The sequence below is a fragment of the Seriola dumerili genome, unplaced genomic scaffold (genome assembly GCF_002260705.1).
Source record: "Seriola dumerili isolate Sdu_G_001 unplaced genomic scaffold, Sdu_1.0 BDQW01000052.1, whole genome shotgun sequence".
Taxonomy (NCBI): Eukaryota; Metazoa; Chordata; class Actinopteri; order Carangiformes; family Carangidae; genus Seriola; species Seriola dumerili.
The window spans coordinates 21,326,696-21,340,201 of NW_019174307.1; the positions used below are offsets into that span (position 1 = coordinate 21,326,696).

The 13,506-nt window shown below is 40.4% G+C and overlaps 1 protein-coding gene across 1 annotated transcript; it reads right to left on the reverse strand.

Moving 5' to 3' along the window:
• Window positions 1-574: 574 nt before the first annotated feature.
• On the reverse strand, window positions 575-7,303 carry ndufa10 (NADH:ubiquinone oxidoreductase subunit A10). Its single transcript, XM_022740722.1, has 10 exons — window positions 7,151-7,303; window positions 5,745-5,913; window positions 5,380-5,595; window positions 5,113-5,199; window positions 4,059-4,180; window positions 3,777-3,856; window positions 3,636-3,690; window positions 3,434-3,519; window positions 3,059-3,167; window positions 575-803 (listed from the first exon to the last, which is right to left on the reverse strand). The coding sequence occupies exons 1-10, from the start codon at window positions 7,223-7,225 to the stop codon at window positions 735-737; spliced, it is 1,068 nt and encodes a 355-aa protein (XP_022596443.1). The 5' UTR covers window positions 7,226-7,303; the 3' UTR covers window positions 575-734.
• Between the last annotated feature and the right edge of the window lie 6,203 nt (window positions 7,304-13,506).

Consider the following 13,506-nt stretch of genomic DNA (forward strand, 5'->3'; position numbering starts at 1 on the left):
AATGTCTTCATAGGAGTAGTCACAATTATTGACAAATACTTCACATTGATTTTGTTTTATTCATTTTTTTTCTTCAGTCACTGTATATGTTGTTTTTAAATTACTGTAATTACTGTTTTGTATCTTCGGTTCCTTGGTAGTGGCTGATGGGGATCCAAACACATAAAAGATAAGCATTTAAAATGTCCTTACAGCTGCAGACAACTACATTTATATTTATTAAATGTTTGTGAATTGAGGAAGGAGTTGCATTTACTATACAGAATCTGAATTATTTAGCCTTTGTCTTGTTTTGGTTTCTTATTTATTTTACCCTTTTAATATCTTATTCAGGATGTCAAGCCTGATGACGTGTGTTTGTTTATTATTTAGTTTGTGACTTTATTGTTTTGTCTTGTCATGTTTTTGTGTTGGCACTACATTTTATAATAACAAAACAAAAACCACCTGAGATACAGCTGTAGTTTTGCTTTAAATGCAAGTAGAGTCTGACTGTCCACGGTGCTGTTCTATGTAAGAATTTCTATCTTCATCTCTGATGAGTCTCTAACGAGTCAGAACATAAGACAAGACATTCAATAGATTCAAAATTTATTATTTTAATACATACATATTATTTGGGATGTACAACAGAAGACGACCGGATCAATAATGGACGAGTGGTCCAGAGTTCACCCAGGGAGCCGATCAGCCAGTGACGAGGGTTGGATTTGTTGAGGGGCCGATGAACTCGCTCACTTCAGCCAGATGTATTTGTCTCCAACATCTGCATTATAACCGGGGGCGTACTTCTTCCCAGGCAGCTGCACGGATTAAGAAAAAAAAAAAAGACTGAAGATTAAAACCAGCAGAATCACGATACGCTGAATATAAAGACATTTAATTGACATGTAATGCAGGAAGAGTGTTTATTTAATCAGCAGGGAGTCCCTCCATTTTGACAGTTGAATAATCAGGTAACGAGTGAGTAAAAGAAAATCCTTCGTCTCATGTGATTTTAAATGTAATATCATCAGGGTTTTTTTTGTCTCAAACAGCATTTTGCTGTAAAATTTACAATAGGAGCTGCGATACATCAGAGCTGCAAATGTCTTTCCATGACTCTCAAATGTGGTGCGGGAGATCACGCCACCACGAGTCACAGTTTCTCATTCCCTCCACCGAGGTCCGGGCTCACGACAATATGTTGGGTCACAGCCTCCTGTAGCATTATGCAGCCTGATTTTTGCAGCAGGGGAGACAAAAAAAAAAAAAAGTCTCCAGTCAAACAGAAAAGGTCAAACCCAAATGTTTCCCCTGCAAGACTGATGATACCAAAAGCCCTGTAGAACATTCCACGTCTGACATTTGCCTTCTTGTAGCTACGAGTCGCTCAATATTTCAGGGAGGGAAAATGAGTTCAGTCATGCTGACAGTGCTGCTCCACGTCGGAGAAGGTAGAGAGAAGAAAAGTACTCAGTCCAAAGAGAACAGGCACGGGTGTCACAATAATATGATTCTGTAGGGTTTAATAAAGCGCTCGATGCGAGATTACGCAACTTATTGTTCCATTCAGGGAGAACACCTTGAAAAGAGCTACGGGGTTAGACGTGTCAGTTCATCTCCATGGAAACACAAGATCCTCAAGTCCTGCTTCATAGTGCGTTTCACCCCTTGTTGCAGACTTGACGTGATGACAGTGAAGACGTCACTGTGCGTACGACCAAAGGTCAGCGAGGGCTCAGTCCTGAAGTCCAGAGGGTGACATCTGCATCCAGCCTTTTGCCTTTGAGGGCAAGTTGATGATTATTATTATTTTTTTTTTGCTCTTTGCTGCCACCAACTGTCGAGGAGTGGAACAGCCTGCGACAGGAATGCACACTCAGCGTAGGATCACCACACTAACACTGGGGGAGGCCAATGAAGAACACTGACCTCACTCCGACACTAACGCTGTGCTGTAGTGAATAATAAGGATTCTTGTCATTTCACTTCATACGACCGGTAACAGATAAGGCTGCAGTTCCTTGTATCCACAGATGACGTTTGCTTTGTGACGTGGAGGATTGTCCTGCTGGAAGTAGCCATTAGAAGACGCTAAATAAACGGGATGCACATGGTCAGCAACAACACTGAGATGGACTGTGGCATCCAGACCATAATTGTTATTAAGAGGCCGAAGTGCCAAGGAAACGTTCCCCACACCTGGACTGTTGGGTCCACGGATTCATCCAGATTCATCAGACCAGGCGACGTTTGTTCCATTTGGAAACTACGACAGTCTTCAACTATTGTGGTCCATCCTCCTCAAGGTTGGACATGTTGTTCGTTCTGATGCTTTTCTGCTCACCACAGTAAAGAGTGGTTACCTGAGTGACTGCAGCTCCGACCAGTCTGTCCGTTCTCCTCTGACCTCTCTCGTCGACAAAGGTGTTTCCTCCACAGAGCTGCTGCTGCTGCTGCTGCTGCTGCTGCTGCTCACTGGACGGTTTTTGTTTTTGTCTCCACTCTGAGTGAACACTCTAGAGACTGATGCGTGTGAAAATCCCAGGAGATCAGCAGTTTTTAGAAACGCTCTCTCACCAGCCCATCTGGCACCGACAATCACGCCAAGGTCAAAGTCACCGAGATCACAGTTCTTCCTCATCCTGAAGTTTCTGAAGTTTGACGTGAACATTAAGTGAAGCTCCTGACCTGTATCTGTATATACACTGCACCGCTGCCACATGGCTGGCTGACTGGATGACGGCATGAATAAGCAGGTGTACAGGTGTTCCTAACACAGTGTATTGCTAGAAATACTTTCATATTCCGGTTCTGACTCATTGGATGATGGAGCTACAGTGACAAAAATAAACGCTGGTAATGGGGTTCTATATAAATATATTAGATCCAGAGAACATGTTTGCCTATCAATCTACACTCAGTGAGACATAATGACAAGATCAACATGTTCTTTTAGACGTTTTTTCAAATTTAAAATATCAAAAATTGTGCATGAATACTTTCTGTAGCTACTGTGTGGATGAAATGAAGAGGATAGAGAGATGGAGAGAATGAACAGTTTGTCTCTACGTACTGATTTATAGGCGTAGTATTTTTCATCATAGTCGTGAGCCCCGATGGTGATCTCTGGCAGGAATCTAGGTATGTGGGTCAGGGTTGCCACCTGCTGTTTGTCTTCCACGCTGTAAAATACAGAGAACAAGAAAGAAAGAAGAAAGAGGAAAAAAATGAAATCAGCCGGGAGCACAGTGTTTAAAACTTGCACGGCAGAGTGAAAGGTGATGAATTAGAACACATCTGCAGTTTCAGTTCTCTACATAATTCCCTTCAGGTTCTCTGCACATTTTCCATAATGAGAATCACAACAGCAGGCTGAGATGATGACACGTTTGTGTGAATCTTCACCTGTAAGAAATCTTCACATGTGAAAATGTGTTCAAGCACTCACAGCATCCTCATGTGGTGGTAGGTGACGTCATCCTGCTCCAACCACGGTCCCTTTTCAAACTTCAGATACTCAATGTCTTCAGCCACCTGCAGACAACAAACAGTTAATAAGCAGTCTATAGAAATAGAAATACTAGATTTTAGGGGTCAAAATAGCTTTAAAAAAATAAAATCCACCCAGCTACTGTCAATTACACTCTTACCCTTTCAACGTCTTGGGGTTGGGTTGCATCGTAAGCGAGCACCTCCGACACTTCACTTAAAAGAAACAAACACAAACAAATATGAATCATGGTTGAAACCTCTGCAGTCTGACAGTGGCCTGATATCTACTACACCTTTACCTGATTTTGGGCAGAAAAGACTTCTTGTATCCATCCTCGATGCCCTTCAAATATGTCAGGGGCACATTCTGAAGATAGGACTGAGAATAAAAAGATCGTTTTTATCAATATCAGTGATTAAAAACATCCCACTTCACACTCCTCAGGTGGATTTTAGGCTGTTGTTCCAGTTGAAAATGGAATATAATCCCCTCTATGGAAAGTTAATGAAAAGGCTCGATATTTCACATAATTACAGCACCCTGCACAGATCACAGTATCCTGTGGTTTCAGTCTCATTACCTTGCTGCTCTGTTTCAGCTTCTTCTGCACCTCCTCGGCTGGCAGGTCTACATAGATGACAAGGTGTGGAGGCAGAAACTCACAGACGCTAATGTTCTTCACCTCATTGTAGTGCTGCACACCTGCAGGCCACAGGAGGTTATTTCAAGATGTGCAACGTGTGGGTCACAGTTTGCTGTTGTTAAAAACATCATAATGTGTCCTTTTTATCAACGCATCCGTGTGAAACCAAATGGGATACTGAGGTATAAGGCGTTATATTTTAATAGAAGGTTAAATCAAGGATATTTACTTTTCATTGTTCTGCAAACTGTCCAGTTCAGCCAAGTCTTCTTCCCTGTATAACTGCCTAGCTGTGGCTACGGCTCAGATGGTACTAAACTGTCCTTGACTTCACCCTTGCTAAACAGAAATCCTTATTACAGGCTCCGAGCGCACCTACGGTCCAGTTCTGCCTGCTCTCGCATCTCCAGCTCCACGTGTGTTGAAAACCTTGGATTTATTTTAGACCAGAACCTCGTCTGGATTCTTGTAATGTGGTGTTTACATGCATCGGTCAAAACGTATTTGCACAGCTTCAGCTTGTCCAAAACGCAGCTGCCAGTCTTAAAACCAAATCACAAAAGCATGATCATGTCTCTGTTATTTTAGCTTCCCTTCACTGGCTGCCCGTCCATTTCAGAATTAATTTTAAAATTTTACTCTCACCTGTCTGAGCTTCTAACTAACTATCCACCATCCCATGGCTCGAGATCTTAAAGTGACAGGGATTTTGCTGTTTGGGCTCCAGCCCTCTGGAATAGCTTGTGAGAGGAACTTACACTAGAAAACTCGTGGTTTACTTTTAAATCGTCACTCACAACTTATTTTTAACGTATGGCTTTTGTTTAAATATTCTACCGTTACTTTTAACTGTTTCACATTATTTGAATTTTAGACTGAAACTTTGTCTTTTACTACTTTATTTAATTTGTCCTTTGTTTGTAAAGTGCTATATAAATAAACATATTATTATCATTATTATCTTTTTTATTAGTGACACTGCATTACTCACACTCTTTCCTGATGTAGCCTTCTTTGGACATGGCCTCCAGGAAGACCATGTCACTGAATGGGGAACGCTCCAGGATCACTCCCTGGCCTTAAACACAGAAGATCAAGATGGAGATGTTAATACACTGTAAATCATTTCACACCAATCAGTAAATATTACTACTGACGTCAATCTACAAATATCACAAGAACTACAAGTATAATTCAAGTCCAGTTCCTTTGTTAGCTGAGCACGGGAAACTACAATGAACCGCTGAGTCTGTGATACCTGTGGTGAGCAGGTGTTCGATGGCGTCCGCGTACTGAAGCAGCCTCATGGTGTACATCCACAGCTGCAGCCTGTAGCTGTTTCCATCAGCAGCTTTGGGGTCTACGTAGAACTTCTCCAGGCTGCACATCCCATTGAAGTCGACAGAGAGCGGCTGCTTCTCTCCGCACATCTTGTCCAAGTAGAAGGTGTCAGGCTCAGGCATGTAGAGCATCCCTGTAGATACAGAATTATAAGTGTGAGCAGCACAAATACTGTTCACACTGTTTTTCCCACTGCAATTTATTTTTCAAATTGTATTACTGTCGCTAAGACAACATAAGATCATAAAATCAAGTGAAGGATCCCTGCAGTCAGATAGTTACCCAGCTTGTCAGCCAGCTTCTGGGCCAGTGCTCCTTTCCCTGAGGCCAAGTTGCCATCCACAGAGATGATTTTACTGTTCTGCGTTAACCGTGGTGTCGTCCTTTCGCCCAGTGCATAGGCCCACCAGCCATACCGCAGGCTTCTCACTGAGCTTGTGTGAACACCTGCCTGGATGACAGAAAAAAAAACAAAACACCACACTTTAATGAAAACATGGGGGTATCACAGACCAGAGCCAGATAAACTCATCTGTGGGCTTCAGAGCACCTCACACACAGCTTCCTCCAAAACCATTCTGCCCAAAGTCCCAAAAAACAACTAAGTATTTCTACACTGGAACACTACCCTGCCCCAAGCCTACTATTAGTAAATTAGTTTGCAATAATTTGATTTCATTCTAATTTGTTTGTGAATATGCACAAAAATGTTTCAGTTTTTATTTCGATTTTAGTGGTACATATATTAAAATATTGCAATTAATGAAGTTTCCCCACAATATAATTTCCAGGCAAACAACCAGCCTTGCCCACTTCATAAACCAGCCATGACACAGACTAGATGAACTATAGATAAATGATGGTAGATGATATAGATAGGAAAATAGAGACTAAAGACTCCTGTGTCTATTATACACTATAAAATGGTAGTAAAGTAATACACTGGTGCAATTACTGTCCCTGTGAAAACTTTACTGTAGTGGCAACAACAAACTGTATACAACAAAGTGAAGATAAATTGAGCAATGGTAACAAACAGTTTGGGAGGTTATAAAGTTCAATGTGGTGATTCAACTTTATGGTTGCGTTATAATGACAATTGTTTCTAATAATCTGTTCACCCCAATGAGTGTGCATTTGTCAGCAATGACAAGTTAGCTTAAACTCACTCCATGTGTTGGTTTCATTGCGTTATAATATTAACAGGATTTATTTTCATCATTTTAAACAGACATTTGAGGGAACATGAAGATACAACCTGAGGATGCAGCACAGCGCCGAATAAAACGTAAATATGCAATTAATGAAATAACTAACAGACTAAACTCTGGGGTGCTGAGGTCAACAATGAGGCTAGCAACAACTTTAAACCGACACATTTCTGGATTAAATTTCGCTAGCAGCATATCTGGACTAGCTACAAGATGCTATCTGGACTTAGTTTGTTGTGAAAATGTTACCCATCTACTCAATAATATAACATTATCTACTTCGATGTACTGACAGCTTGTTCTGTTTACTTCTTGGCCGTCAACATTATTAACTAACCAGTAGGAGAATGGCTTGTTGTTGACCGATTGTGATGCTAGCGGCTAGGAAGCTAGCTAGCTAACTCAGCTTGCCCTTGTGAATTAGAAGCGTCCGGCAGGACAGATAAGGTTCCCATTCCGTGTGTTTTCTGGCCTCACCTTCTGCACAGCATTCACCGATTTGAAAGCATTTGCTCCCGACGGGATGACCAGCCGGATCACCCTCAGGGCCATGATTAACTGTCCTCCAAGAACCCTCCGACCTGACCCGAAAAATCACCGCAGCCTATTCTGCGACTGAATTATACGTCAGAGGTGGGGCCTTTGGCTAGTCTTGTCTCATGCAATATACGCTAGACTGTGTCTAGCCAATTGCCTGAATCTATTTCGTTTTTAGCTTGTTTTGAACAGCAAAAATAATAATAATATTACAATGCACAGTAGATGGAATTAAAAAATAGAGCTTTTTTTCTAAACAAAACAACTAAATTTAATTTAAAAACTCTACTGCGCTGTTTGAATGAAAGGTAGTTGATCCATAATATTAATTTAACTGCTGAATTATTTTATCTATAAAATGTTTTTTTCAGGGCCCAAGTTACTTGTTTTTTTGTTTTTTTTTTTCTTTTTTTAACCTGTAGTTCAAAACTCAAATGTATATGTTGATCAACACATTGATTAATTGACTAATCATATGGGTTCTATTATCAAATTTGTGTGACTATTATAATCATTCTTGTACTTATCTTTGGTTCTGATCATAGACTCCACCCTTCCCATTCATACTGCAATCTGTACATCTCCATCAATCCCTGTGAGGGGCAACTACTGTATATACTGTACTTGGACTGTTTGGCCAACTAGATCCAAGCCTGGTGTGTGTCTGTCTTTTCACTGTCATGTGGTAGTATCAATTTGTTTTAATTAAGCCTGCCCTGCCACTGTTGTCAGTAAAAGCCAAAGCCTATAATGTTTTCATGGCAATGTGACCAACTGCAGTCAAAAAGTCGACAGGAATACAAATTAGCAACTTTTATTACAGGCCCTTGGTTTTTCATCCCCAAGGTTAGTGGAAACAATTAGTTGGCTAGTTGGAGCGCTAATACAGACCAAGCTCATGAGACAGATGGGATTAACAATTTTGCTATGTCTGTTTTCCCATAAGAAATGTTAATGGTCATAGCACTACACTTACTGTCAGACAGAACAAATTTCTTGCTCAAAAAGGTGCTGCTCTGAAAATAAAGATAGTGTCTCTAAGGTTTTGTGTGAGAGACTGTGAACAGCAAGATTCGCTCCCCTGATGCCAGTCTTTATGATCTCAGTTTCTTCGTTTGTCACTATGGCCCTGACTTCAGCATTACATCAAAGGGAAAATCCTAGATGCCAAGCAACCAAGCTACTTTTATAAATGTTTCTGATCCAGCATGAAAATATATTTCAATGCTAGGAATCTTAACAACCTGGACTGGAATCTACATAATGTGGGTCCAAACAATGCTCGGTATCTCAAAATGTCTTTGCAATACAGTAATGACTCAGCAATGTGACAGGTAGTGTAAGAGGTGTGGTGGAGATGCTGTGATTAGAGCCTCATAAGTAGGCTGTAAGTGTAACACTGCTGGCCGACAGAGAGTGATACTCTGACAAATCATCCTATTCTCTTTAATTCTTATTTTACAATGGTAATACTGAATTCTTACCTTCTGTTTATGGGCTCGTGTTTTCCTGCACTTGCACTTGCCCCTACAGCTACAAGCTCATTACCTTCACTCATGAAATCTCAAGACTTTACATAACACCTTCAGCTTGTCAACATACGAGTATGACTCACAGGCTGTTTCCTCTGTAGGCTAGGAAACCACCAATGTAAACATGGCCGTCAATCAGCCACACCACTTCATAGTTCATAGCACTAGTGTTTCAGCTTTGCACAGTCAAATCTGCTTGCACAAACCCGCTGGCAGATATACATTTTATTAAATTAGTGTGGGAACTGCCCAGAACACCAGTTACTATCATCTCTAACTTTTGCAGCGATTTATGTTCCCCAGCTTATCTTCTGACTTCTCTTCCTCTCTATGGGGATATTATTGTAGACGTATTATTTGCAAATGTGGAGAGTTGAGAAACTGTATCTCAATCCATATGTGAGTACTCAGATTTGGAATCTGTGAACAAATCTGTAAATGTATACACAAACACTCAAACACTGACCTTTGATGCTGCTTTTTGCATGTTTCAGTTACCAGCTTTCGGCTCTATTTGAGCCACAACACATTTAGCTAACCAATCTGATAGCCAATGTAGCTGCAGCTTTAAAGTTCCTCACCAAACATGTTTTAAACTCTGTAAAATACTCTGCTATGATTAATATTTTGTTTAACATGATTTTGACACATAAAAGGTGAAAAAAAAATCAAGTTAGAAGACGTATCAGAATGATAAGCAGCGTAGTTAATTGGTGATCCTGTTTGTTAGCTTGTAACTGGCAGTGGCGGACACAGTTTTAGCGGTTGTGCTAATGCAAACTCTCGCTCTCTGTACTGACAAGGTTTCAGTGACAGGTGAAAGAGCAGCACATATCCAGATGGTTAGTGTTAGAGGAAACATCGGAGAGACTCAGCCACATGTTTGAGCCTCAGTCAGACCCAGACTCAGATGAGGACTGTGTTGTGACTAAAATCGACAACTAGCAGACATATCAGAATGGTTAGTGTAGTTAGCATCTGTTATTTGTTTATGTTCTTTGTTAGCTTGTAACTGGCGGTGGCTGACACAGTGTTAGTGGTTGTGCTAATGCTAACTCACGCTCTCTTTACTGACAAGGTTTTGGGTTTATTTTGCCCCTCGTCCCCCGTCCCTACAAGTTGACCGGATTGGTTACTTATTTTAATGACATATAAAACCCTTGCTGTCTGAATCCATTTTTATGAGACTGTCCTTGGTTCACTGTATCCATTGGTGATTGTAAACAAAGTTAAAACCTTGATTTTTATCAAATCAAAATCCCAAGCCCAAATAGTGGCCTCCAGAGGCTGCGATGTGTGTTACACCCCACAACATGACGTTCGTAGTCGATGATCTGAGGGTAGATAAAGAAAACACTGTAGGGAAATTATAATCAAACAGGGTTTGTCTTGTTGGAAGCAGATTTCATGGAGTGAGATGTTTCATGCAAGTGGAAATTTTAATTTGATGTTGGCAGCTGGGTAAAAGTCAGTGTTTCATCAACAATATTGCGATTCCTCCTCTAAGGACCATGCATATCCTCTGCAATTTTCACAGCAGTCGGGCCATGAGCTGCCAATATTTATCTTGTTTTGGACAGATGATTGGATTAATGGACAACTGACTAATTTTTACCAGCTGTAACAGCATGGCTTGTGTTTTCATTGTGTGTGTGTGTCATTATGGCAAAATGTGGTCCTGGATCGGGAACTACCATAGAGGCGGCTTTGAGTGCTTTGACAGGTGTTTATATGTCTGTGGACAGATGTTGTCACCACGCTACTTCCCAACCATGCAAGATCCAGTCACGAAACTTTACAGGTGTGTAGTTGAGATCAAAATGAAGGCCAAGCTTGAAGATGGCTGTGGTCCAACCCATGAATACGGTGGCCCTGATGGCCCAATGCACTGCAACTTAAGAAAACACAATCAAATAGACAAAACACTAACAAATTCAGAAAACAGCTTCATCAATTTGACAACACTGATGAATAAAGGACTAGTAAATATAGTTTTTTAAACAGCAGATTGAAGTTGTAACGTGTAGTGAAAGAATAACACTGTGAAGGAAATGTGTGCAAGCATTAGACCTTTGCAGCCAATGTTGAGAGATAAATTCATTCAACACACACACATATGGTACATACGCACAGTTACAGTACCAAAACTTTCCTGTGTATACATCCTGACACACAAAGACACCCCCCCCCCCACCCCACAGGAACCGGAGTAATTAGTCAACAGTAAAACAACAATACTCAACATTCAGGTCTCACGGTTGAAACCCTGTGAGGCCAGCTGAGGGGTTTGGCAAATCTCTCTCTGCCAAATTTCCCCTGGTTTTACAGCAGATTTTATTTCTCTCCTCTGCAGTTTGGACCGGTTTTAACAGTGCCAGCAGGGAGGAGGTTAGTCTGCACTGTTTATCATTAAAACAACTGAAAAACATGGCAACCAAGATGGTAGCCTACATTTTCTGCTCTACCCTACACCTGCCTGAAACCATACAAAGAAACCTACAGCAGCAGAAACACTCTTCAAATTGACTTTATGAAATATACTATATACTATAAAGGTCTTGAGTCAGAAATGTTTCTTGGTGAGACAAACCATATTCTAATCCCATAATATACAGTGTTACAATTGTGTTTTGTGTCTGCATTCACATTTGAACGACTTATCGATAACTAACTGCCAAAATGTGTCACTGTTAATGTCACGTTACATAAAGAATTAGTTTTACAATTACGAGTTTTACAATGCACCTGGTCTTGTTTTTGTGTTGTTGTTATTTTTTCCAATGGGGTCACTGCAACAGTCTTTGACCGGAGCTGAAACAATTGGTCCATTCATTGATTAGATGATTGAGAGAATTTAGACTAATTGCTTCATTGTTTAAGCTATTTATCAGGGGAAATTGTTAAGTATTCTATAGAGTTCCAGCTTCTCAGTTTCAACGATTTTTGTTTTCTGTGTTTTTTTGTGTTTTGTTGTGAGTTTTTTTTTGTTTGTGTTGTTTTGTCTTCACAGAAAACTGAATAGTCTCAGGTTCTGAAATGCAATTTGGTGACATCACCATTTTTCTAAACTAAAGAATTAGCCTAATCAATCAATCAATCAATAAATCAATCAATCAATCAATCAATCAATCAATCAATCGAGTAAGTAAGTAATGAGTTTGTAGCTAACCAAATATTAGCCTAACCAAAATGTTTCAAAATGTGTTGGAAGAGTCAAGTGTCAAAAGTTTATTTTTGCTCTTGTTGCTGTGAGCACTCAACACTGAAGCTAAGTTGTTATGAACTGAAGGGCAATTTTCATAGTATCATCAAAATCTATATCCCATACAAAACATTTAAGGGATGTTAAACTATAAGGGGGCAGTGTAAGTAAATGATGTCACGTCTTATTATTATGATAACAAAACATTTATGTTATGTAAAGTGCAAAATGTTTCCCTACAAGATCCCCTTATATAACAATTAGTGTTTCAGGGCAGCTCACAGTAGACCTACAGCACTTGGTTAAAATTAAAGAATGATTAAGATCTTAGAGAGACATTTTTAAAAGTTAATGCTCATGCTTCTGCATCATTTCCCAGCACTTGACCCTGACCACCATCCTCCCTTCAAGGGAGCTTCAGTTGCCCAACCACAGCCTAAAACCTATGGCTTCTGTATGTGTAGACCTACTTGTGGTATGTACTTCCAAGATTTTATAAGAACAAAAAAAAACAAACAAACAACTCTCCTGGTATTTCTGACAGTGAGGTCTCTCCCTCTGGCCTCCCACCAAACACACAGTAACCTCCATACCTAGATAATGACATCACACCACAACTCATCGACCACACAAGTGCAGACGAACAGAAGTCATGATCCTCACAACCTGATGTTCATTTCAGTGGAGCTGTGGCCGAGGGTGTAATGGAGCTCAGTTACATCTCACTGTGTTAAAAACGGCGCCCCCACCCTCCTCCCCCCACTCACCTCCCCTCACCCCCTGTCTTTCACACGCAATTCTTCCCTGCACAGAGGGCAGCAGTCCTGCTTCTCGTCAAGCCTCTGCCTGTTTGAAAAGGATTCTGCTGATGGCCAACAGGATATCTGATGCTTTACTTTTCCCTCCCATGACTTCAGCTGCAGCATCAAATCTCATCAGAAACCTGTAAAATAAAAACACTGATGAAGTTTAGATGGTGTACAAATGAAGAATGTATGTATATAACAGGAAGTCAGAATCAAGATTTAAATCATGCATGCGAGTGTTCTGAGTAAAAAATTATGACTTATTATCTGATAATCATGACATTGTGGTTGAAAATGATAAACTGTGAGACACATGCAGTGTAGGTTTGCTGACCACAGATGGTGTTAATTTAACAATGTGCAGCTCAACACTCAAACTTTCACACATTTTAACTAAGAGAGTCAAATTCTTGAGACGGTATATCATAGGTTATCCCCTCTCTAAAGCTATGACTGAATATCTTTAAAAGTTGCATGCTGAGGCGCGGCTTGTGAACAGGCAGCTGCTTTGGGGTCCCAGGCCGTAGGGGCCCGCTTATGATAAACTGTATTTTCATCATTGACATATTCATTTATTCCCATATTCATTTGTTTTCTTGGTCTCAAAGAGCTTACATGCCGAGAACAAAGAAGAGAAAGCAATCTTCATTTCTTCAGCTTTAAATACTTTGACCCCAGGACGAGACCGAACTGTTGAAATGATGAAATCGAAAAAAAACATTGCAAGCTCTGCAGTGGGTGGAGAACAATAAAAGC

What these genes read in the sequence shown, in the direction of transcription:
- ndufa10 (XM_022740722.1), bottom strand. Translation starts at nt 7,225, where the DNA reads ATGGCCCTGAGGGTGATCCGGCTGGTCATCCCGTCGGGAGCAAATGCT. An exon ending in GAAGCTGGCTGACAAGCTGG is followed by an intron (nt 5,596 to 5,744) that starts GTAACTATCTGA and finishes CTGTATCTACAG; the next exon opens with GGATGCTCTACATGCCTGAG. An exon ending in AACCCCAAGACGTTGAAAGG is followed by an intron (nt 3,520 to 3,635) that starts GTAAGAGTGTAA and finishes TGTTGTCTGCAG; the next exon opens with GTGGCTGAAGACATTGAGTA.